Raw genomic sequence first — 21,831 nt, forward strand, 5'->3', positions numbered from 1 at the left:
ACATATATATTTTTTATTTTTTATTTTTTTTATAACATGGTTTTACTATCATGAGAAGTCAGCAATAAAAAGAAAAATAATTGTACAAGAAAAAGTCAAATATGAAAAAAATTGTCGTAATCATTAATCATAGTTAGTTTTATTATTATGAGGAAAAGGAAAAAAAAATATTTTATTTTACAAGACAAAAGTTAAAAAAAAAAATTTTTTTGAGAATGAAGTGAAAGTCAAAACATTCATTTTAAATTTGTCATCATTTCAAGAGAACATACTTTTTATTTATTTTTATTTTTATAACATGGTTTTACTATCATGAGAAGTCAGCAATAAAAAGAAAAATAATTGTACAAGAAAAAGTCAAAATATGAAAAAAATTGTCGTAATCATTAATCATAGTTAGTTTTATTATTATGAGGAAAAGGAAAAAAAATATATTTTATTTTACAAGACAAAAGTTTAAAAAAAAATTTTTTTTGAGAATGAAGTGAAAGTCAAAACATTAATTTTAAATTTGTCATCATTTCAAGAGAACATATATATTTTTTATTTTTATTTTTTTTTATAACATGGTTTTACTATCATGAGAAGTCAGCAATAAAAAGAAAAATAATTGTACAAGAAAAAGTCAAAATATGAAAAAATTTGTCGTAATCATTAATCATAGTTAGTTTTATTATTATGAGGAAAAGGAAAAAATATATATTTTATTTTACAAGACAAAAGTTAAAAAAAATTTTTTTTTTGAGAATGAAGTGAAAGTCAAAACATTCATTTTAAATTTGTCATCATTTCAAGAGAACATATTTTTTATTTATTTTTATTTTTATAACATGGTTTTACTATCATGAGAAGTCAGCAATAAAAAGAAAAATAATTGTACAAGAAAAAGTCAAAATATGAAAAAAATTGTCATAATCATTAATCATAGTTAGTTTTATTATTATGAGGAAAAGAAAAAAAAAATTATTTTACAAGACAAAAGTAAAAAAAAAATTTTTTTTGAGAATGAAGTGAAAGTCAAAACATTAATTTTAAATTTGTCATCATTTCAAGAGAACATATATATATATATATTTTTTTTTTATAACATGGTTTTACTATCATGAGAAGTCAGCAATAAAAAGAAAAATAATTGTACAAGAAAAAGTCAAAATATGAAAAAATTTGTCGTAATCATTAATCATAGTTAGTTTTATTATTATGAGGAAAAGGAAAAAATATATATTTTATTTTACAAGACAAAAGTAAAAAAAAAGTTTTTTTTGAGAATGAAGTGAAAGTCAAAACATTAATTTTAAATTTGTCATCATTTCAAGAGAACATATATATTTTTTATTTTTATTTTTTTTACAACATGGTTTTACTATCATGAGAAGTCAGCAATAAAAAGAAAAATAATTGTACAAGAAAAAGTCAAAATATGAAAAAATTTGTCGTAATCATTAATCATAGTTAGTTTTATTATTATGAGGAAAAGGAAAAAAAATATATTTTATTTTACAAGACAAAAGTAAAAAAAAAATTTTTTGAGAATGAAGTGAAAGTCAAAACATTAATTTTAAATTTGTCATCATTTCAAGAGAACATATATATTTTTTATTTTTATTTTTTTTACAACATGGTTTTACTATCATGAGAAGTCAGCAATAAAAAGAAAAATAATTGTACAAGAAAAAGTCAAAATATGAAAAAATTTGTCGTAATCATTAATCATAGTTAGTTTTATTATTATGAGGAAAAGGAAAAAATATATATTTTATTTTACAAGACAAAAGTAAAAAAAAAATTTTTTGAGAATGAAGTGAAAGTCAAAACATTAATTTTAAATTTGTCATCATTTCAAGAGAACATATTTTTTTATTTTTTTTATTTTTATAACATGGTTTTACTATCATGAGTGGTCAGCAATAAAAAGAAAAATAATTGTACAAGAAAAAGTCAAATATGAAAAAAATTGTCGTAATCATTAATCATAGTTAGTTTTATTATTATGAGGAAAAGGAAAAAAAGTGTCATTTTACAATAAAGTTAAAATATACAGAAAGAGTCAAACTGTTCCCCCCAAATGATCCTAATATTGCATAATTTTAAAATTATTATGCGCAGAAAGATGACTGAAACACCTATCAAAAAAAATATTCAAATTTTAAGTGCAAGGTCGAAACTAGAAGGCTTTGGTTGAGGCGGCCGTGGTCGTGGCGCCGGATGTGACGAACAGACCACCACACGATTGCGATCACGTGACGCGCTTGCTGAGAAATGACGTTTGCATGGACGAGCAGAAGGAAAGCAGAAAACAACTCGGACTGTTGCTTTTGCGGCACCTGGTGAAGTCGATGCGGATGTCGGCTTTGCCGGCGCGGATCTCGGTGAAGGTGAGCGGCGTCACGTCGCTCCAAATCTTCAGCGCTTCCCGGAAGACGCGCCGCACTTCCTCCTCGCCCATCTGCCACGGGAAGCGCACGATTCTGACAAAACAAACCAACGCGGGATTTGAGCAATATTGACACAATTCACTCGCAATTATGAGTCCAAATGTCGCCACTGGAAAGATTCCCTCCGATTCTCAGAAACCACCAGAAAGTGAAGAGTATTATGAGAAAATGAAGTCATTTTTACAAGAAAGTAAAAAAGTAAAAGTTGCGATTCTATGAGAAAAAGGTTGTTATAATATTGTAGGGGGGAAAATCCTTCAATTTACTTAAATTGATTAATATCGGAAGAAAATTAAATATATAATGTGAGGGGAAAATCATCATTTTATTCAAATAAAGATCTAATATTTTGAGAAAAAGTTTAGTTTGATAAGAATAAGGTTGAAATATGAGTTTAAACATGTAATATTCTAGAAGTAATCATTTCACAAGTTTGATTTTGTTCAAATAAACCCATAATGTTATGAGGAAGAAAGTTGTAATTTGATGTCGTAATCTAAGGGAAAAGCAGTGACTTTATAAAATTACATTTGTAATATTACTGAGATTTTTTTTTTTAAAGCTGTAAAATTATGCAAGTTGTTATTTTAACTCATTTGCGGCCAAAATTACCAGTGTCCCAAAGACATATTTATACGTTTTTATTCTATTTTTATTTATTTTTTAATTCTAGAGCATACATAAAGCTTTGATGCAGCCTCTCAACTGAAGAGAACGGTTGAAGCAATGGTAGTTATTACAAAAACGGCCAGCAGGTGGCAGCAGAGTATAAGAGATAAACCAGAGTCATGTTGCAAAAAGCTCTTTCCCCCACTGTTTTAAACAGATGTGTGAATAATGATGAAACTTTGCTGTATTCTAATGCTAATTGCCGCAAAACGGAAACAGATAGAAATATACTTTTTTCCCCGATGAAAGAAGAGACTCTAATCCTTCCATGTTTTTATAGCAATCGAACACAATATTCTGTGGGCCTTGCAAAATCAGTCAATATTCAGTAAAACAGTCAGGAGGGAAGGGGGTTGCTTCAGTGAAAATGGCTGCGAGTGAATGAGTTTTTAAGAACATGTATAAATACATATAAATTCCTGTCTATTGTTTAGCGTGCTAACTTGCTGTTATCTCCCTGCGTAACCTGCTAACTTGCTAACATGCTACCCAACTCACTGCTGTGGAACTTATGACACATCTCACTCGCTGTCTGACTTAACAAACTCCTTGTTGAACTTGCTAACTTGTTGCCTAATTGCCGTCTAAAGTACTGTGTAACTGACTTACTTTGCAACTTGTTGTCTCACTGGCAAGTCATCTAACTTGCCGTGTAAACTGCTAACTTGTTGCCTAACTCTGTCTAATGATGATTACTTGCTGTCTCATTCACTGTCCAACTAGCAATCTAACATCAGACGTGGCAAATCCAGGTCCAGAAAGTAAAAACCCTGCCACAATTTGTCTTTAGCCCCTGATGCTAGCTAGCTAGCTAGCTAGCTCCCTAGCAGGTAAACGAGCACCATGGGAGCTAGCTAGCTAGCATCAGGGGCTCAAGCCAAACTGTAGCAGGGTTACTTTCTGGACCTACATTTGCCACCTCTGTCTAACTCATTTGAACTCTGATTACTTACTAACTCGTTGTCAGTTATTTAACTAGCTAACTTGCTGTCCAGCTCACTGTCCAATTCCTTGTCTAACTAGCTCTCCAACTTTCTAACTTGCTGTCCAACTCGTCTAAATAGCTAACTTGCTAACTCTCTGACTGTAATCTCCAAACCAAGCTGCCGAATGGCGTACGCTTAGCATGTCAAGCCTGTTAGCATAGCGAACCTGTAGGTGAGGTCGTTCTTGTCCAGGCGTCCCCCGTAGAGGACAAAGCGTCTACGCCGGTGTCCTGGCGGGAGGAGACGTCTCCGCTGGCTGTCGGGAAAGTCGGGAACTCCGCAGCGGGGACGCTTCCCCGGCCTCCAGGTGCCGTTGAATAGTGCGACATCCTTGAGGAGATTGTGGACGTGAGGAAGCTTGACTCGTTTCTTCAGCTCGGGGAGTTTGTCAGACACCTGCGAGGACGAGTATTGTCACAGTCATGTGTCAGTGCGAACAATCGTGTTTCAGGTTTAAGGCTGCTGTAGTCTCAATCATGTTTCAGCCTTAGCAAAGCAGTCATCGTCATGCATCACTTTTTCTTCTTTTTTTTTTGCACTCAACAGCTTTATATAGTAACTGTCATGTTTAAGCACTCGCAATCACATATTAAACAGTCATGTTTCAGCACGCACATTCCTATAGTCAGTCATGTTCATGCCTCACATTTAAGTCAGGCACATTCCCTCAGCACAATTATATAGTCATGCTTCCTTCACACAAAACATTTTCCTGAAAAAAAATGTCAATGCTGAAATTCAATGGTTCTTGTTGACAAGGTAGTGCTATCGTTAGCTGCTATCGCAAAGCATCAAAGTAGAACCTTGCCCAGTCCTCTGGACCCCCCTAATTTTTTATTAGCTGTTATTTTCTCATTTTAAGTGTTCTGAGCTCACTAAATTCAAATTCAACATAGCCTACTTGTTATCCTAAAATTTGGATTCAAATAAATTGACATGCTAAGAAGCTCCCTTAACCTAGCATGTATGGCTGCTGCTAGGCAGCTGCCAGCTTTTTTATTAGCTGACAATTTTTAGTTTCTAAACATTTTTCATCTCAATTGAAGTCAGGACCTGTTTGTTGTCTTGCATCCTGAAATCACGATTCATCACGTTTGTTGCGCAAACATTTTAACAAAAAGTCTGGTCAATGCTAAGAAGCTCACTTAGCTTAGGACGTAGCATTGCTAATAGCTCGTTGTCAGCTTTTTGAAGTCATTATTAACATCTTTGTTGTCCTAAAATTTAGAGTTGATTAGCTTGTTATCTTGTCTTAGCGAGTTTTCTTTCTAAGCATCCCGATTTCACTTGATTGCAACTGTTGCCCAAAAAGTTGCACTTAAGCGACAAATTCAAAACTGTTAGCGAAGCATGTGCCTAAGGTGTGTATAGACACCAGACATCTGTTTGGCTGACTCGCGGACTCCTGTGTTGACACTGGCGTACCATCAGGAGAGAATTAGCATGTCACTTTCTGCTAAGCGAGCAAACATGAGCCATGGCAATGATGCGTCGGCGTGGCTGTTTTTTTTAATCGCGTTACGGAATGCGAGTTGCAAAACATCCAGTCTGTGGTGCAATACGCAACCAGACAAGTCAGCACACGAACGAATCAAAAGTCTTTAGGTGCAGCTGATCCAAAGCTAAGATCTACCTCTCGCATGCAAAGCGAGTGCTCTACCATTTGAGCTAATTCCCCTTTCTTTCAAGAAAAACTAACAAAGATTTGAGCTAATTCCCCCCTTTTCACAACCAAACAACCCCCACCAACAACAAAAAAACAAGCTGGCAAAAGCAAACTGGAGAATGTGGGCATTGATCCCACTACCTCTCGCATGCTAAGCAAGCGCTCTACCATTTGAGCTAATTCCCCTTTACTCAATGAATGAACCAAAAACCAAAAACAAGAAAAAAAATTTTTTTAAGCAGTTAAAAGCCAAATGGAGAATGTGGGCATCGATCCCACTACCTCTCACATGCGAAGCAAGCGCTCTACCACTTGAGCTAATTCCCCTTCTAACAATGAAAACCCCAAACAAAAAACAAGAACAAAAAAGAAAAATGTAAGCAGGCAAAAGCCAAATGGAGAATGTGGTCATCGATCCCACTACCTCTCGCATGCTAAGCAAGCGCTCTACCATTTGAGCTAATTCCCCTTTACTCAATGAATAAACCAAAAACCAAAAACAAGAAAAAAATAATTTTAAGCAGTTAAAAGCCAAATGGAGAATGTGGGCATTGATCCCACTACCTCTCGCATGCTAAGCAAGCACTCTACCATTTGAGCTAATTCCCCTTTACTCAATGAATAAACCAAAAACAAGAAAAAAAAATTTTTTAAGCAGTTAAAAGCCAAATGGAGAATGTGGGCATCAATCCCACTACCTCTCGCATGCGAAGCAAGCACTCTACCACTTGAGCTAATTCCCCTTCTAAAAAAGAAAACCCCAAACAAAAAACAAGAACAAAAACGAAAAATGTAAGCAGGCAAAAGCCAAATGGAGAATGTGGGCATCGATCCCACTACCTCTCGCATGCTAAGCAAGCGCTCTACCACTTGAGCTAATTCCCCTTCTAACAAAGAAAACGCAGAACCAAAAACAAGAACAAAAACAAAAAATGTAAGCAGGCAAAAGCCAAATGGAGAATGTGGGCATCGATCCCACTACCTCTCGCATGCTAAGCAAGCGCTCTACCATTTGAGCTAACTCCCCTTTACTCAATGAATAAACCAAAAACGAGAACAAAAAAAAAAAAATTTAAGCAGGCAAAAGCCAAATGGAGAACGTGCGCATCGATCCCACTACCTCTCGCATGCAAAGCAAGCGCTCTACCACTTGAGCTAATTCCCCTTCCAACAAAGAAAACCCCAAACAAAAAACAAGAACAAAAACGAAAAATGTAATCAGGCAAAACCCAAATGGAGAATGTGGGCATCGATCCCACTACCTCTCGCATGCTAAGCAAGCGCTCTACCATTTAAGCTAATTCCTCTTTACTCAATGAATAAACCAAAAACAAGAACAAAAAAATAATAATTTAAGCAGGCAAAAGCCAAATGGAGAATGTGGGCATCGATCCCACTACCTCTCGCATGCGAAGCAAGCGCTCTACCACTTGAGCTAATTCCCCTTCTAACAATGAAAACCCCAAACAAAAAACAAGAACAAAAAAGAAAAATGTAAGCAGGCAAATGCCAAATGGAGAATGTGGGCATCGATCCCACTACCTCTCGCATGCTAAGCAAGCGCTCTACCATTTGAGCTAATTCCCCTTTACTCAATGAATAAACCAAAAACCAAAAACAAGAAAAAAAAAATTTTTAAGCAGTTAAAAGCCAAATGGAGAATGTGGGCATCGATCCCACTACCTCTCGCATGCGAAACAAGCGCTCTACCACTTGAGCTAATTCCCCTTCTAAAAAAGAAAACCCCAAACAAAAAACAAGAACAAAAACGAAAAATGTAAGCAGGCAAAAGCCAAATGGAGAATGTGGGCATTTATCCCACTACCTCTCGCATGCTAAGCAAGCGCTCTACCACTTGAGCTAATTCCCCTTCTAACAAAGAAAACCCCAAACAAAAAACAAGAACAAAAACAAAAAATTTAAGCAGTTAAAAGCCAAATGGAGAATGTGGGCATCGATCCCACTACCTCTCGCATGCGAAGCAAGCGCTCTACCACTTGAGCTAATTCCCCTTCTAAAAAAGAAAACCCCAAACAAAAAACAAGAACAAAAACGAAAAATGTAAGCAGGCAAAAGCCAAATGGAGAACGTGGGCATCGATCCCACTACATCTCGCATGCTAAGCAAGCGCTCTACCACTTGAGCTAATTCCCCTTCTGAAAATGAAAACCCCAAACAAAAAACAAGAACAAAAACGAAAAATGTAAGCAGGCAAAAGCCAAATGGAGAATGTGGGCATCGATCCCACTACCTCTCGCATGCGAAGCAAGCGCTCTACCACTTGAGCTAATTCCCCTTCTAACAATGAAAACCCCAAACAAAAAACAAGAACAAAAAAGAAAAATGTAAGCAGGCAAAAGCCAAATGGAGAATGTGGGCATCGATCCCACTACCTCTCGCATGCTAAGCAAGCGCTCTACCATTTGAGCTAATTCCCCTTCACTCAATAAACAAACCAAAAACAAGAACAAAATTAAAAACAAAATATTTAAGCAGGCAAAAGCCAAATAGAGAATGTGGGCATCGATCCCACTACCTCTCGCATGCGAAGCAAGCGCTCTACCACTTGAGCTAATTCCCCTTCTAACAATGAAAACCCCAAACAAAAAACAAGAACAAAAAAGAAAAATGTAAGCAGGCAAAAGCCAAATGGAGAATGTGGGCATCGATCCCACTACCTCTCGCATGCTAAGCAAGCGCTCTACCATTTGAGCTAATTCCCCTTTACTCAATGAATAAACCAAAAACCAAAAACAAGAAAAAAAAATGTTTAAGCAGTTAAAAGCCAAATGGAGAACGTGGGCATTGATCCCACTACCTCTCGCATGCTAAGCAAGCACTCTACCATTTGAGCTAATTCCCCTTTACTCAATGAATAAACCAAAAACCAAAAACAAGAAAAAAAAATTTTAAGCAGTTAAAAGCCAAATGGAGAATGTGGGCATCGATCCCACTACCTCTCGCAAGCGAAGCAAGCGCTCTACCACTTGAGCTAATTCCCCTTCTAAAAAAGAAAACCCCAAACAAAAAACAAGAACAAAAACGAAAAATGTAAGCAGGCAAAAGCCAAATGGAGAATGTGGGCATCGATCCCACTACCTCTTGCATGCTAAGCAAGCGCTCTACCATTTGAGCTAATTCCCCTTTACTCAATGAATAAACCAAAAACCAAAAACAAGAACAAAAATAAAAAATTTAAGAAGGTAATAGCCAATTGGAGAATGTGGGCATCGATCCCACTACCTCTCGCATGCTAAGCAAGCGCTCTACCACTTGAGCTAATTCCCCTTCTAACAAACAAAACCCAGAACCAAAAACAAGAACAAAAACAAAAAATGTAAGCAGGCAAAAGCCAAATGGAGAATGTGGGCATCGATCCCACTACCTCTCGCATGCTAAGCAAGCGCTCTACCATTTGAGCTAACTCCCCTTTACTCAATGAATAAACCAAAAACCAAAAACGAGAACAAAAAAAAAATAATTTAAGCAGGCAAAAGCCAAATGGAGAATGTGGGCATCGATCCCACTACCTCTCGCATGCAAAGCAAGCGCTCTACCACTTGAGCTAATTCCCCTTCCAACAAAGAAAACCCCAAACAAAAAACAAGAACAAAAACGAAAAATGTAATCAGGCAAAACCCAAATGGAGAATGAGGGCATCGATCACACTACCTCTCCCATGCTAAGCAAGCGCTCTACCATTTGAGCTAATTCCTCTTTACTCAATGAATAAACCAAAAACCAAAAACAAGAACAAAAACAAAAAATTTAAGCAGGCAAAAGCCAAATGGAGAATGTGGGCATCGATCCCACTACCTCTCGCATGCTAAGCAAGCGCTCTACCATTTGAGCTAAATCCCCTTCTAACAAAGAAAACCCCAAACCAGAAACAGTAATAAAAAAAACATTTAACGAAGGCAAAACTCAATTGGAGAATGTGGGCATCGATCCCACTACCTCTCGCATGCTAAGCAAGCGCTCTACCATTTGAGCTAATTCCCCTTTACACAATGAATAAACCAAAAACCAAAAACAAGAACAAAAAAATAATAATTTAAGCAGGCAAAAGCCAAATGGAGAATGTGGGCATCGATCCCACTACCTCTCGCATGCGAAGCAAGCGCTCTACCACTTGAGCTAATTCCCCTTCTAAAAAAGAAAACCCCAAACAAAAAACAAGAACAAAAACGAAAAATGTAAGCAGGCAAAAGCCAAATGGAGAATGTGGGCATCGATCCCACTACCTCTCGCATGCTCAGCAAGCGCTCTACCATTTGAGCTAATTCCCCTTTACTCAATGAATAAACAAAAAACCAAAAACAAGAACAAAAATAAAAAATTTAAGAAGGTAATAGCCAATTGGAGAATGTGGGCATCGATCCCTCTACCTCTCGCATGCTAAGCAAGCGCTCTACCACTTGAGCTAATTCCCCTTCTAACAAAGAAAACCCAGAACCAAAAACAAGAACAAAAACAAAAAATGTAAGCAGGCAAAAGCCAAATGGAGAATGTGGGCATCGATCCCACTACCTCTCGCATGCTAAGCAAGCGCTCTACCATTTGAGCTAACTCCCCTTTACTCAATGAATAAACCAAAAACCAAAAACAAGAACAAAAAAAAAAAAAAATTAAGCAGGCAAAAGCCAAATGGAGAATGTGGGCATCGATGCCACTACCTCTCGCATGCTAAGCAAGCGCTCTACCATTTGAGCTAAATCCCCTTCTAACAAAGAAAACCCCAAACCAGAAACAGTAATAAAAAAAACATTTAACGAAGGCAAAACTCAATTGGAGAATGTGGGAATCGATCCCACTACCTCTCGCATGCTAAGCAAGCGCTCTACCATTTGAGCTAATTCCCCTTTACTCAATGAATAAACCAAAAACCAAAAACAAGAAAAAAAAATTTTTTAAGCAGTTAAAAGCCAAATGGAGAATGTGGGCATCGACCCCACTACCTCTCGCATGCTAAGCAAGCGCTCTACCATTTGAGCTAATTCCCCTTCTAACAAAGAAAACCCCAAACCAAAAACAAGAACAAAAACAAAAAATGTAAGCAGGCAAAAGCCGAATGGAGAATGTGGGCATCGATCCCACTACCTCTCGCATGCTAAGCAAGCGCTCTACCATTTGAGCTAACTCCCCTTTACTCAATGAATAAACCAAAAACCAAAAACCAAAAACAAGAACAAAAAAATAATAATTTAAGCAGGCAAAAGCCAAATGGAGAATGTGGGCATCGATCCCACTACCTCTCGCATGCAAAGCAAGCGCTCTACCACTTGAGCTAATTCCCCTTCCAACAAAGAAAACCCCAAACAAAAAACAAGAACAAAAACGAAAAATGTAATCAGGCAAAACCCAAATGGAGAATGTGGGCATCGATCCCACTACCTCTCGCATGCTAAGCAAGCGCTCTACCATTTGAGCTAATTCCTCTTTACTCAATGAATAAACCAAAAACCAAAAACAAGAACAAAAACAAAAAATGTAAGCAGGCAAAAGTCAAATGGAGAATGTGGGCATCGATCCCACTACCTCTCGCATGCTAAGCAAGCGCTCTACCATTTGAGCTAAATCCCCTTCTAACAAAGAAAACCCCAAACCAGAAACAGTAATAAAAAAAACATTTAACGAAGGCAAAACTCAATTGGAAAATGTGGGCATCGATCCCACTACCTCTCGCATGCTAAGCAAGCGCTCTACCATTTGAGCTAATTCCCCTTTACACAATGAATAAACCAAAAACCAAAAACAAGAACAAAAAAATAATAATTTAAGCAGGCAAAAGCCAAATGGAGAATGTGGGCATCGATCCCACTACCTCTCGCATGCGAAGCAAGCGCTCTACCACTTGAGCTAACTCCCCTTCTAACAATGAAAACCCCAAACAAAAAACAAGAACAAAAAAGAAAAATGTAAGCAGGCAAAAGCCAAATGGAGAATGTGGGCATCGATCCAACTACCTCTCACATGCTAAGCAAGCGCTCTACCATTTGAGCTAATTCCCCTTTACTCAATGAATAAACCAAAAACCAAAAACAAGAAAAAAAAATTTTTTAAGCAGTTAAAAGCCAAATGGAGAATGTGGGCATCGACCCCACTACCTCTCGCATGCTAAGCAAGCGCTCTACCATTTGAGCTAATTCCCCTTTACTCAATGAATAAACCAAAAACCAAAAACAAGAAAAAAAAAAATTAAGCAGTTAAAAGCCAAATGGAGAATGTGGGCATCGATCCCACTACCTCTCGCATGCGAAGCAAGCGCTCTACCACTTGAGCTAATTCCCCTTCTAAAAAAGAAAACCCCAAACAAAAAACAAGAACAAAAACGAAAAATGTAAGCAGGCAAAAGCCAAATGGAGAATGTGGGCATCGATCCCACTACCTCTCGCATGCAAAGCAAGCGCTCTACCACTTGAGCTAATTCCCCTTCCAACAAAGAAAACCCCAAACAAAATACAAGAACAAAAACGAAAAATGTAATCAGGCAAAACCCAAATGGAGAATGTGGGCATCGATCCCACTACCTCTCGCATGCTAAGCAAGCGCTCTACCATTTGAGCTAATTCCTCTTTACTCAATGAATAAACAAAAAACCAAAAACAAGAACAAAAACAAAAAATTTAAGCAGGCAAAAGCCAAATGGAGAATGTGGGCATCGATCCCACTACCTCTCGCATGCTAAGCAAGCGCTCTACCATTTGAGCTAATTCCCCTTTACTCAATAAACAAACCAAAAACAAGAACAAAATTAAAAACAAAATATTTAAGCAGGCAAAAGCCAAATGGAGTATGTAAGCATCGATCCCACTACCTCTCGCATGCGAAGCAAGCGCTCTACCACTTGAGCTAATTCCCCTTCTAACAATGAAAACCCCAAACAAAAAACAAGAACAAAAAAGAAAAATGTAAGCAGGCAAAAGCCAAATGGAGAATGGGGGCATCGATCCCACTACCTCTCGCATGCTAAGCAAGCGCTCTACCATTTGAGCTAATTCCCCTTTACTCAATGAATAAACCAAAAACCAAAAACAAGAAAAAAATTTTTTTTAAGCAGTTAAAAGCCAAATGGAGAATGTGGGCATTGATCCCACTACCTCTCGCATGCTAAGCAAGCGCTCTACCATTTGAGCTAATTCCCCTTTACTCAATGAATAAACCAAAAACAAGAAAAAAATAATAATTTAAGCAGGCAAAAGCCAAATGGAGAATGTGGGCATTGATCCCACTACCTCTCGCATGCTAAGCAAGCGCTCTACCATTTGAGCTAATTCCCCTTTACTCAATGAATAAACCAAAAACCAAAAACAAGAAAAAAATAAAAATTTAAGCAGTTAAAAGCCAAATGGAGAATGTGGGCATCGATCCCACTAGCTCTCACATGCGAAGCAAGCGCTCTACCACTTGAGCTAATTCCCCTTCTAAAAAAGAAAACCCCAAACAAAAAACAAGAACAAAAATGAAAAATGTAAGCAGGCAAAAGCCAAATGGAGAATGTGGGCATCGATCCCACTACCTCTCGCATGCTAAGCAAGCGCTATACCATTTGAGCTAACTCCCCTTTACTCAATGAATAAACCAAAAACCAAAAACAAGAACAAAAATAAAAAATTTAAGAAGGTAATAGCCAATTGGAGAATGTGGGCATCGATCCCACTACCTCTCGCATGCTAAGCAAGCGCTCTACCACTTGAGCTAATTCCCCTTCTAACAAAGAAAACCCAGAACCAAAAACAAGAACAAAAACAAAAAATGTAAGCAGGCAAAAGCCAAATGGAGAATGTGGGCATCGATCCCACTACCTCTCGCATGCTAAGTAAGCGCTCTACCATTTGAGCTAACTCCCCTTTACTCAATGAATAAACCAAAAACCAAAAACAAGAACAAAAAAAAAATAATTTAAGCAGGCAAAAGCCAAATGGAGAATGTGGGCATCGATCCCACTACCTCTCGCATGCAAAGCAAGCGCTCTACCACTTGAGCTAATTCCCCTTCCAACAAAGAAAACCCCAAACAAAAAACAAGAACAAAAACGAAAAATGTAATCAGAAAAAAAACCCAAATGGAGAATGTGGGCATCGATCCCACTACCTCTCGCATGCTAAGCAAGCGCTCTACCATTCGAGCTAATTCCTCTTTACTCAATGAACAAACCAAAAACCAAAAACAAGAACAAAAACAAAAAATTTAAGCAGGCAAAAGCCAAATGGAGAATGTGGCCATCGATCCCACTACCTCTCGCAAGCTAAGCAAGCGCTCTACCATTTGAGCTAAATCCCCTTCTAACAAAGAAAACCCCAAACCAGAAACAGTAATAAAAAAAACATTTAACGAAGGCAAAACTCAATTGGAGAATGTGGGCATCGATCCCACTACCTCTCGCATGCTAAGCAAGCACTCTACCATTTGAGCTAATTCCCCTTTACACAATGAATAAACCAAAAACCAAAAACAAGAACAAAAAAATAATAATTTAAGCAGGCAAAAGCCAAATGGAGAATGTAGGCATCGATCCCACTACCTCTCGCATGCGAAGCAAGCGCTCTACCACTTGAGCTAACTCCCCTTCTAACAATGAAAACCCCAAACAAAATACAAGAACAAAAAAGAAAAATGTAAGCAGGCAAAAGCCAAATGGAGAATGTGGGCATCGATCCCACTACCTCTCGCATGCTAAGCAAGCGCTCTACCATTTGAGCTAACTCCCCTTTACTCAATGAATAAACCAAAAACCAAAAACAAGAAAAAAAAATTAAGCAGTTAAAAGCCAAATGGAGAATGTGGGCATCGATCCCACTACCTCTCGCATGCGAAGCAAGCTCTCTACCACTTGAGCTAATTCCCCTTCTGAAAATGAAAACCCCAAACAAAAAACAAGAACAAAAACGAAAAATGTAAGCAGGCAAAAGCCAAATGGAGAATGTGGGCATCGATCCCACTACCTCTCGCATGCTAAGCAAGCGCTCTACCATTTGAGCTAATTCCCCTTTACTCAATAAACAAACCAAAAACAAGAACAAAATTAAAAACAAAATATTTAAGCAGGCAAAAGCCAAATGGAGAATGTGGGCATCGATCCCACTACCTCTCGCATGCGAAACAAGCGCTCTACCACTTGAGCTAATTCCCCTTCTAACAATGAAAACCCCAAACAAAAAACAAGAACAAAAAAGAAAAATGTAAGCAGGCAAAAGCCAAATGGAGAATGTGGGCATCCATCCCACTACCTCTCGCATGCTAAGCAAGCGCTCTACCATTTGAGCTAATTCCCCTTTACTCAATGAATAAACCAAAAACCAAAAACAAGAAAAAAAAAATTTTAAGCAGTTAAAAGCCAAATGGAGAATGTGGGCATTGATCCCACTACCTCTCGCATGCTAAGCAAGCGCTCTACCATTTGAGCTAATTCCCCTTTACTCAATGAATAAACCAAAAACCAAAAACAAGAAAAAAATAAAAATTTAAGCAGTTAAAAGCCAAATGGAGAATGTGGGCATCGATCCCACTACCTCTCGCATGCGAAGCAAGCGCTCTACCACTTGAGCTAATTCGCCTTCTAACAATGAAAACCCCAAACAAAAAACAAGAACAAAAAAGAAAAATGTAAGCAGGCAAAAGCCAAATGGAGAATGTGGGCATCGATCCCACTACCTCTCGCATGCTAAGCAAGCGCTCTACCATTTGAGCTAATTCCCCTTTACTCAATGTATAAACCAAAAACCAAAAACAAGAAAAAAAAATTAAGCAGTTAAAAGCCAAATGGAGAATGTGGGCATCGATCCCACTACCTCTCACATGCGAAGCAAGCGCTCTACCACTTGAGCTAATTCCCCTTTACTCAATGAATAAACCAAAAACCAAAAACAAGAAAAAAAAAAAATTTAAGCAGTTAAAAGCCAAATGGAGAATGTGGGCATCGATCCCACTACCTCTCGCATGCGAAGCAAGCGCTCTACCATTTGAGCTAATTCCCCTTTACTCAATAAACAAGCCAAAAACAAGAACAAAATTAAAAACAAAATATTTAAGCAGGCAAAAGCCAAATGGAGAATGTGGGCATCGATCCCACTACCTCTCGCATGCGAAGCAAGCACTCTACCACTTGAGCTAATTCCCCTTCTAACAATGAAAACCCCAAACAAAAAACAAGAACAAAAAAGAAAAATGTAAGCAGGCAAAAGCCAAATGGAGAATGTGGGCATCGATCCCACTACCTCTCGCATGCTAAGCAAGCGCTCTACCATTTGAGCTAATCCCCCTTTACTCAATGAATAAACCAAAAACCAAAAACAAGAAAAAAAAATTTTTAAGCAGTTAAAAGCCAAATGGAGAATGTGGGCATTGATCCCACTACCTCTCGCATGCTAAGCAAGCGCTCTACTATTTGAGCTAATTCCCCTTTACTCAGTACATAAACCAAAAACCAAAAACAAGAAAAAATATATATATATTTAAGCAGGCAAAAGCCAAATGGAGAATGTGGGCATCGATCCCACTACCTCTCACATGCAAAGCAAGCGCTCTACCACTTGAGCTAATTCCCCTTCCAACAATGAAAACCCCAAACAAAATACAAGAACAAAAACGAAAAATGTAATCAGGCAAAACCCAAATGGAGAATGTGGGCATCGATCCCACTACCTCTCGCATGCTAAGCAAGCGCTCTACCATTTGAGCTAATTCCTCTTTACTCAATGAATAAACCAAAAACCAAAAACAAGAACAAAAACAAAAAATTTAAGCAGGCAAAAGCCAAATGGAGAATGTGGGCATCGATCCCACTACCTCTCGCATGCTAAGCAAGCGCTCTACCATTTGAGCTAAATCCCCTTCTAACAAAGAAAACCCCAAACCAGAAACAGTAATAAAAAAAACATTTAACGAAGGCAAAACTCAATTGGAGAATGTGGGCATCGATCCCACTACCTCTCGCATGCTAAGCAAGCGCTCTACCATTTGAGCTAATTCCCCTTTACACAATGAATAAACCAAAAATCAAAAACAAGAACAAAAAAATAATAATTTAAGCAGGCAAAAGCCAAATGGAGAATGTGGGCATCGATCCCACTACCTCTCGCATGCGAAGCAAGCGCTCTACCACTTGACCTAATTCCCCTTCTAAAAAAGAAAACCCCAAACAAAAAACAAGAACAAAAACGAAAAATGTAAGCAGGCAAAAGCCAAATGGAGAATGTGGGCATCGATCCCACTACCTCTCGCATGCTAAGCAAGCGCTCTACCATTTGAGCTAATTCCCCTTTACTCAATGAATAAACCAAAAACCAAAAACAAGAACAACAAAAAAAAAAAAATTTAAGCAGGCAAAAGCCAAATGGAGAATGTGGGCATCAATCCCACTACCTCTCGCATGCGAAGCAAGCGCTCTACCACTTGAGCTAATTCCCCTTCTTACAAATGAAAACCCCAAACAAAAAACAAGAACAAAAGCGAAAAATGTAAGCAGGCAAAAGCCAAATGGAGAATGTGGGCATCGATCCCACTACCTCTCGCCTGCTAAGCAAGCGCTCTACCATTTGAGCTAATTCCCCTTTTCTCAATAAACAAACCAAAAAACAAGAACAAAAAAAATAATCTAAGAAGGCAAAAACCAAATGGAGAATGTGGGCATCGATCCCACTACCTCTCGCATGCTAAGCAAGCGCTCTACCACTTGAGCTAATTCCCCTTCTAACAAAGAAAACCCCAAACCAAAAACAAGAACAAAAACAAAAAATGTAAGCAGGCAAAAGCCGAATGGAGAATGTGGGCATCGATCCCACTACCTCTCGCATGCTAAGCAAGCGCTCTACCATTTGAGCTAATTCACCTTTACTTAATAAATAAACCAAAAACCAAAAACAAGAACAAAAACAAAAAATTTAAGCAGGCAAAAGCCAAATGGAGAATGTGGGCATCGATCCCACTACCTTTCGCATGCTAAGCAAGCACTTTACCATTTGAGCTAATTCCCCTTTACTCAATAAACAAACCAAAAACAAGAACAAAATTAAAAACAAAATATTTAAGCAGGCAAAAGCCAAATGGAGAATTTGGGCATCGATCCCACTACCTCTCGCATGCTAAGCAAGCGCTCTACCATTTGAGCTAATTCCCCTTTACTCAATAAACAAACCAAAAACAAGAACAAAAACAAAACATCTAAGAAGGCAAAACTCAATTGGAGAATGTGGGCATCAATCCCACTACCTCTCGCATGCTAAGCAAGCGCTCTACCATTTGAGCTAATTCCCCTTTACTCAATGAATAAACAAAAAACCAAAAACAAGAACAAAAACAAAAAATTTAAGCAGGCAAAAACCAAATGGTGAATGTGGGCATCGATCCCACTACCTCTCACATGCTAAGCAAGCGCTCTACCACTTGAGCTAATTCCCCTTCTAACAAAGAAAACCCCAAACAAAAAACAAGAACAAAAACAAAAAATGTAAGCAGGCAAAAGCCAAATGGAGAATGTGGGCATCGATCCCACTACCTCTCGCATGCTAAGCAAGCGCTCTACCATTTGAGCTAATTCCCCTTTACACAATGAATAAACCAAAAACCAAAAACAAGAACAAAAAAATAATAATTTAAGCAGGCAAAAGCCAAATGGAGAATGTGGGCATCGATCCCACTACCTCTCGCATGCGAAGCAAGCGCTCTACCACTTGAGCTAACTCCCCTTCTAACTATGAAAACCCCAAACAAAAAACAAGAACAAAAAAGAAAAATGTAAGCAGGCAAAAAGCCAAATGGAGAATGTGGGCATCGATCCCACTACCTCTCGCATGCTAAGCAAGCGCTCTACCATTTGAGCTAATTCCCCTTTACTCAATGAATAAACCAAAAACCAAAAACAAGAAAAAAAAATTTTTAAGCAGTTAAAAGCCAAATGGAGAATGTGGGCATCGATCCCACTACCTCTCGCATGCTAAGCAAGGGCTCTACCATTTGAGCTAATTCCCCTTTACTCAATAAACAAGCCAAAAACAAGAACAAAATTAAAAACAAAATATTTAAGCAGGCAAAAGCCAAATGGAGAATGTGGGCATCGATCCCACTACCTCTCGCATGCGAAGAAAGCGCTCTACCACTTGAGCTAATTCCCCTTCTAACAATGAAAACCCCAAACAAAAAACAAGAACAAAAAAGAAAAATGTAAGCAGGCAAAAGCCAAATGGAGAATGTGGCCATCGATCCCACTACCTCTCGCATGCTAAGCAAGCGCTCTACCATTTGAGCTAATTCCCCTTTACTCAATGAATAAACCAAAAACAAGAAAAAAAAAATTTTAAGCAGTTAAAAGCCAAATGGAGAATGTGGGCATTGATCCCACTACCTCTCGCATGCAAAGCAAGCGCTCTACCACTTGAGCTAATTCCCCTTCCAACAAAGAAAACCCCAAACAAAATACAAGAACAAAAACGAAAAATGTAATCAGGCAAAACCCAAATGGAGAATGTGGGCATCGATCCCACTACCTCTCGCATGCTAAGCCAGCGCTCTACCATTTGAGCTAATTCCTCTTCACTCAATGAATAAACCAAAAACCAAAAACAAGAACAAAAACAAAAAATTTAAGCAGGCAAAAGCCAAATGGAGAATGTGGGCATCGATCCCACTACCTCTCGCATGCTAAGCAAGCACTCTACCATTTGAGCTAATTCCCCTTTACTCAATAAACAAACCAAAAACAAGAACAAAATTAAAAACAAAACATTTAAGCAGGCAAAAGCCAAATGGAGAATGTGGGCATCGATCCCACTACCTCTCGCATGCGAAGCAAGCACTCTACCACTTGAGCTAATTCCCCTTCTAACAATGAAAACCCCAAACAAAAAACAAGAACAAAAAAGAAAAATGTAAGCAGGCAAAAGCCAAATGGAGAATGTGGGCATCAATCCCACTACCTCTCGCATGCGAAGCAAGCGCTCTACCACTTGAGCTAATTCCCCTTCTTACAAATGAAAACCCCAAACAAAAAACAAGAACAAAAGCGAAAAATGTAAGCAGGCAAAAGCCAAATGGAGAATGTGGGCATCGATCCCACTACCTCTCGCCTGCTAAGCAAGCGCTCTACCATTTGAGCTAATTCCCCTTTTCTCAATAAACAAACCAAAAAACAAGAACAAAAAAAATAATCTAAGAAGGCAAAAACCAAATGGAGAATGTGGGCATCGATCCCACTACCTCTCGCATGCTAAGCAAGCGCTCTACCACTTGAGCTAATTCCCCTTCTAACAAAGAAAACCCCAAACAAAAAACAAGAACAAAAACAAAAAATGTAAGCAGGCAAAAGCCAAATGGAGAATGTGGGCATCGATCCCACTACCTCTCGCATGCTAAGCAAGCGCTCTACCATTTAAGCTAATTCCTCTTTACTCAATGAATAAACCAAAAACAAGAACAAAAAAATAATAATTTAAGCAGGCAAAAGCCAAATGGAGAATGTGGGCATCGATCCCACTACCTCTCGCATGCTAAGCAAGCGCTCTACCATTTGAGCTAATTCCCCTTTACACAATGAATAAACCAAAAACCAAAAACAAGAACAAAAAAATAATAATTTAAGCAGGCAAAAGCCAAATGGAGAATGTGGGCATCGATCCCACTACCTCTCGCATGCGAAGCAAGCGCTCTACCACTTGAGCTAACTCCCCTTCTAACTATGAAAACCCCAAACAAAAAACAAGAACAAAAAAGAAAAATGTAAGCAGGCAAAAAGCCAAATGGAGAATGTGGGCATCGATCCCACTACCTCTCGCATGCTAAGCAAGCGCTCTACCATTTGAGCTAATTCCCCTTTACTAAATGAATAAACCAAAAACCAAAAACAAGAAAAAAAAATTTTTAAGCAGTTAAAAGCCAAATGGAGAATGTGGGCATCGATCCCACTACCTCTCGCATGCTAAGCAAGGGCTCTACCATTTGAGCTAATTCCCCTTTACTCAATAAACAAGCCAAAAACAAGAACAAAATTAAAAACAAAATATTTAAGCAGGCAAAAGCCAAATGGAGAATGTGGGCATCGATCCCACTACCTCTCGCATGCGAAGAAAGCGCTCTACCACTTGAGCTAATTCCCCTTCTAACAATGAAAACCCCAAACAAAAAACAAGAACAAAAAAGAAAAATGTAAGCAGGCAAAAGCCAAATGGAGAATGTGGCCATCGATCCCACTACCTCTCGCATGCTAAGCAAGCGCTCTACCATTTGAGCTAATTCCCCTTTACTCAATGAATAAACCAAAAACAAGAAAAAAAAAATTTTAAGCAGTTAAAAGCCAAATGGAGAATGTGGGCATTGATCCCACTACCTCTCGCATGCAAAGCAAGCGCTCTACCACTTGAGCTAATTCCCCTTCCAACAAAGAAAACCCCAAACAAAATACAAGAACAAAAACGAAAAATGTAATCAGGCAAAACCCAAATGGAGAATGTGGGCATCGATCCCACTACCTCTCGCATGCTAAGCCAGCGCTCTACCATTTGAGCTAATTCCTCTTCACTCAATGAATAAACCAAAAACCAAAAACAAGAACAAAAACAAAAAATTTAAGCAGGCAAAAGCCAAATGGAGAATGTGGGCATCGATCCCACTACCTCTCGCATGCTAAGCAAGCACTCTACCATTTGAGCTAATTCCCCTTTACTCAATAAACAAACCAAAAACAAGAACAAAATTAAAAACAAAATATTTAAGCAGGCAAAAGCCAAATGGAGAATGTGGGCATCGATCCCACTACCTCTCGCATGCGAAGCAAGCACTCTACCACTTGAGCTAATTCCCCTTCTAACAATGAAAACCCCAAACAAAAAACAAGAACAAAAAAGAAAAATGTAAGCAGGCAAAAGCCAAATGGAGAATGTGGGCATCAATCCCACTACCTCTCGCATGCGAAGCAAGCGCTCTACCACTTGAGCTAATTCCCCTTCTTACAAATGAAAACCCCAAACAAAAAACAAGAACAAAAGCGAAAAATGTAAGCAGGCAAAAGCCAAATGGAGAATGTGGGCATCGATCCCACTACCTCTCGCCTGCTAAGCAAGCGCTCTACCATTTGAGCTAATTC

General features: G+C 38.4%; 1 protein-coding gene and 5 non-coding genes across 8 annotated transcripts in view; all 6 read right to left on the reverse strand.

Moving 5' to 3' along the window:
- mmp11a (matrix metallopeptidase 11a) overlaps positions 1-21,831 on the reverse strand; it is a 51,741-nt gene that overhangs the window by 6,025 nt on the left and 23,885 nt on the right. For all 3 annotated transcript variants that reach the window (XM_086075294.1, XM_086075292.1, XM_086075291.1), the window contains 2 exons: positions 4,257-4,486; positions 2,325-2,468 (listed from right to left, as the gene is read on the reverse strand). In XM_086075294.1, coding sequence (XP_085931420.1) covers positions 2,325-2,468; positions 4,257-4,486 — 374 coding nt within the window. The remainder of the gene's footprint in view (positions 1-2,324; positions 2,469-4,256; positions 4,487-21,831) is intronic.
- On the reverse strand, positions 8,828-8,900 carry trnaa-agc (transfer RNA alanine (anticodon AGC)). The gene has a single exon. It is a non-coding gene; the product is annotated as a tRNA-Ala (tRNA).
- Positions 10,546-10,618, reverse strand: trnaa-agc (transfer RNA alanine (anticodon AGC)). Its single transcript has one exon. It is a non-coding gene; the product is annotated as a tRNA-Ala (tRNA).
- On the reverse strand, positions 11,553-11,625 carry trnaa-cgc (transfer RNA alanine (anticodon CGC)). Its single transcript has one exon. It is a non-coding gene; the product is annotated as a tRNA-Ala (tRNA).
- On the reverse strand, positions 18,370-18,442 carry trnaa-cgc (transfer RNA alanine (anticodon CGC)). The gene has a single exon. It is a non-coding gene; the product is annotated as a tRNA-Ala (tRNA).
- trnaa-cgc (transfer RNA alanine (anticodon CGC)) lies at positions 20,347-20,419 on the reverse strand. Its single transcript has one exon. It is a non-coding gene; the product is annotated as a tRNA-Ala (tRNA).

This window comes from Leptonotus elevatus, chromosome 5 (genome assembly GCF_054856555.1).
Source record: "Leptonotus elevatus isolate MCC_2025b chromosome 5, RoL_Lele_1.0, whole genome shotgun sequence".
NCBI lineage: Eukaryota > Metazoa > Chordata > Actinopteri > Syngnathiformes > Syngnathidae > Leptonotus > Leptonotus elevatus.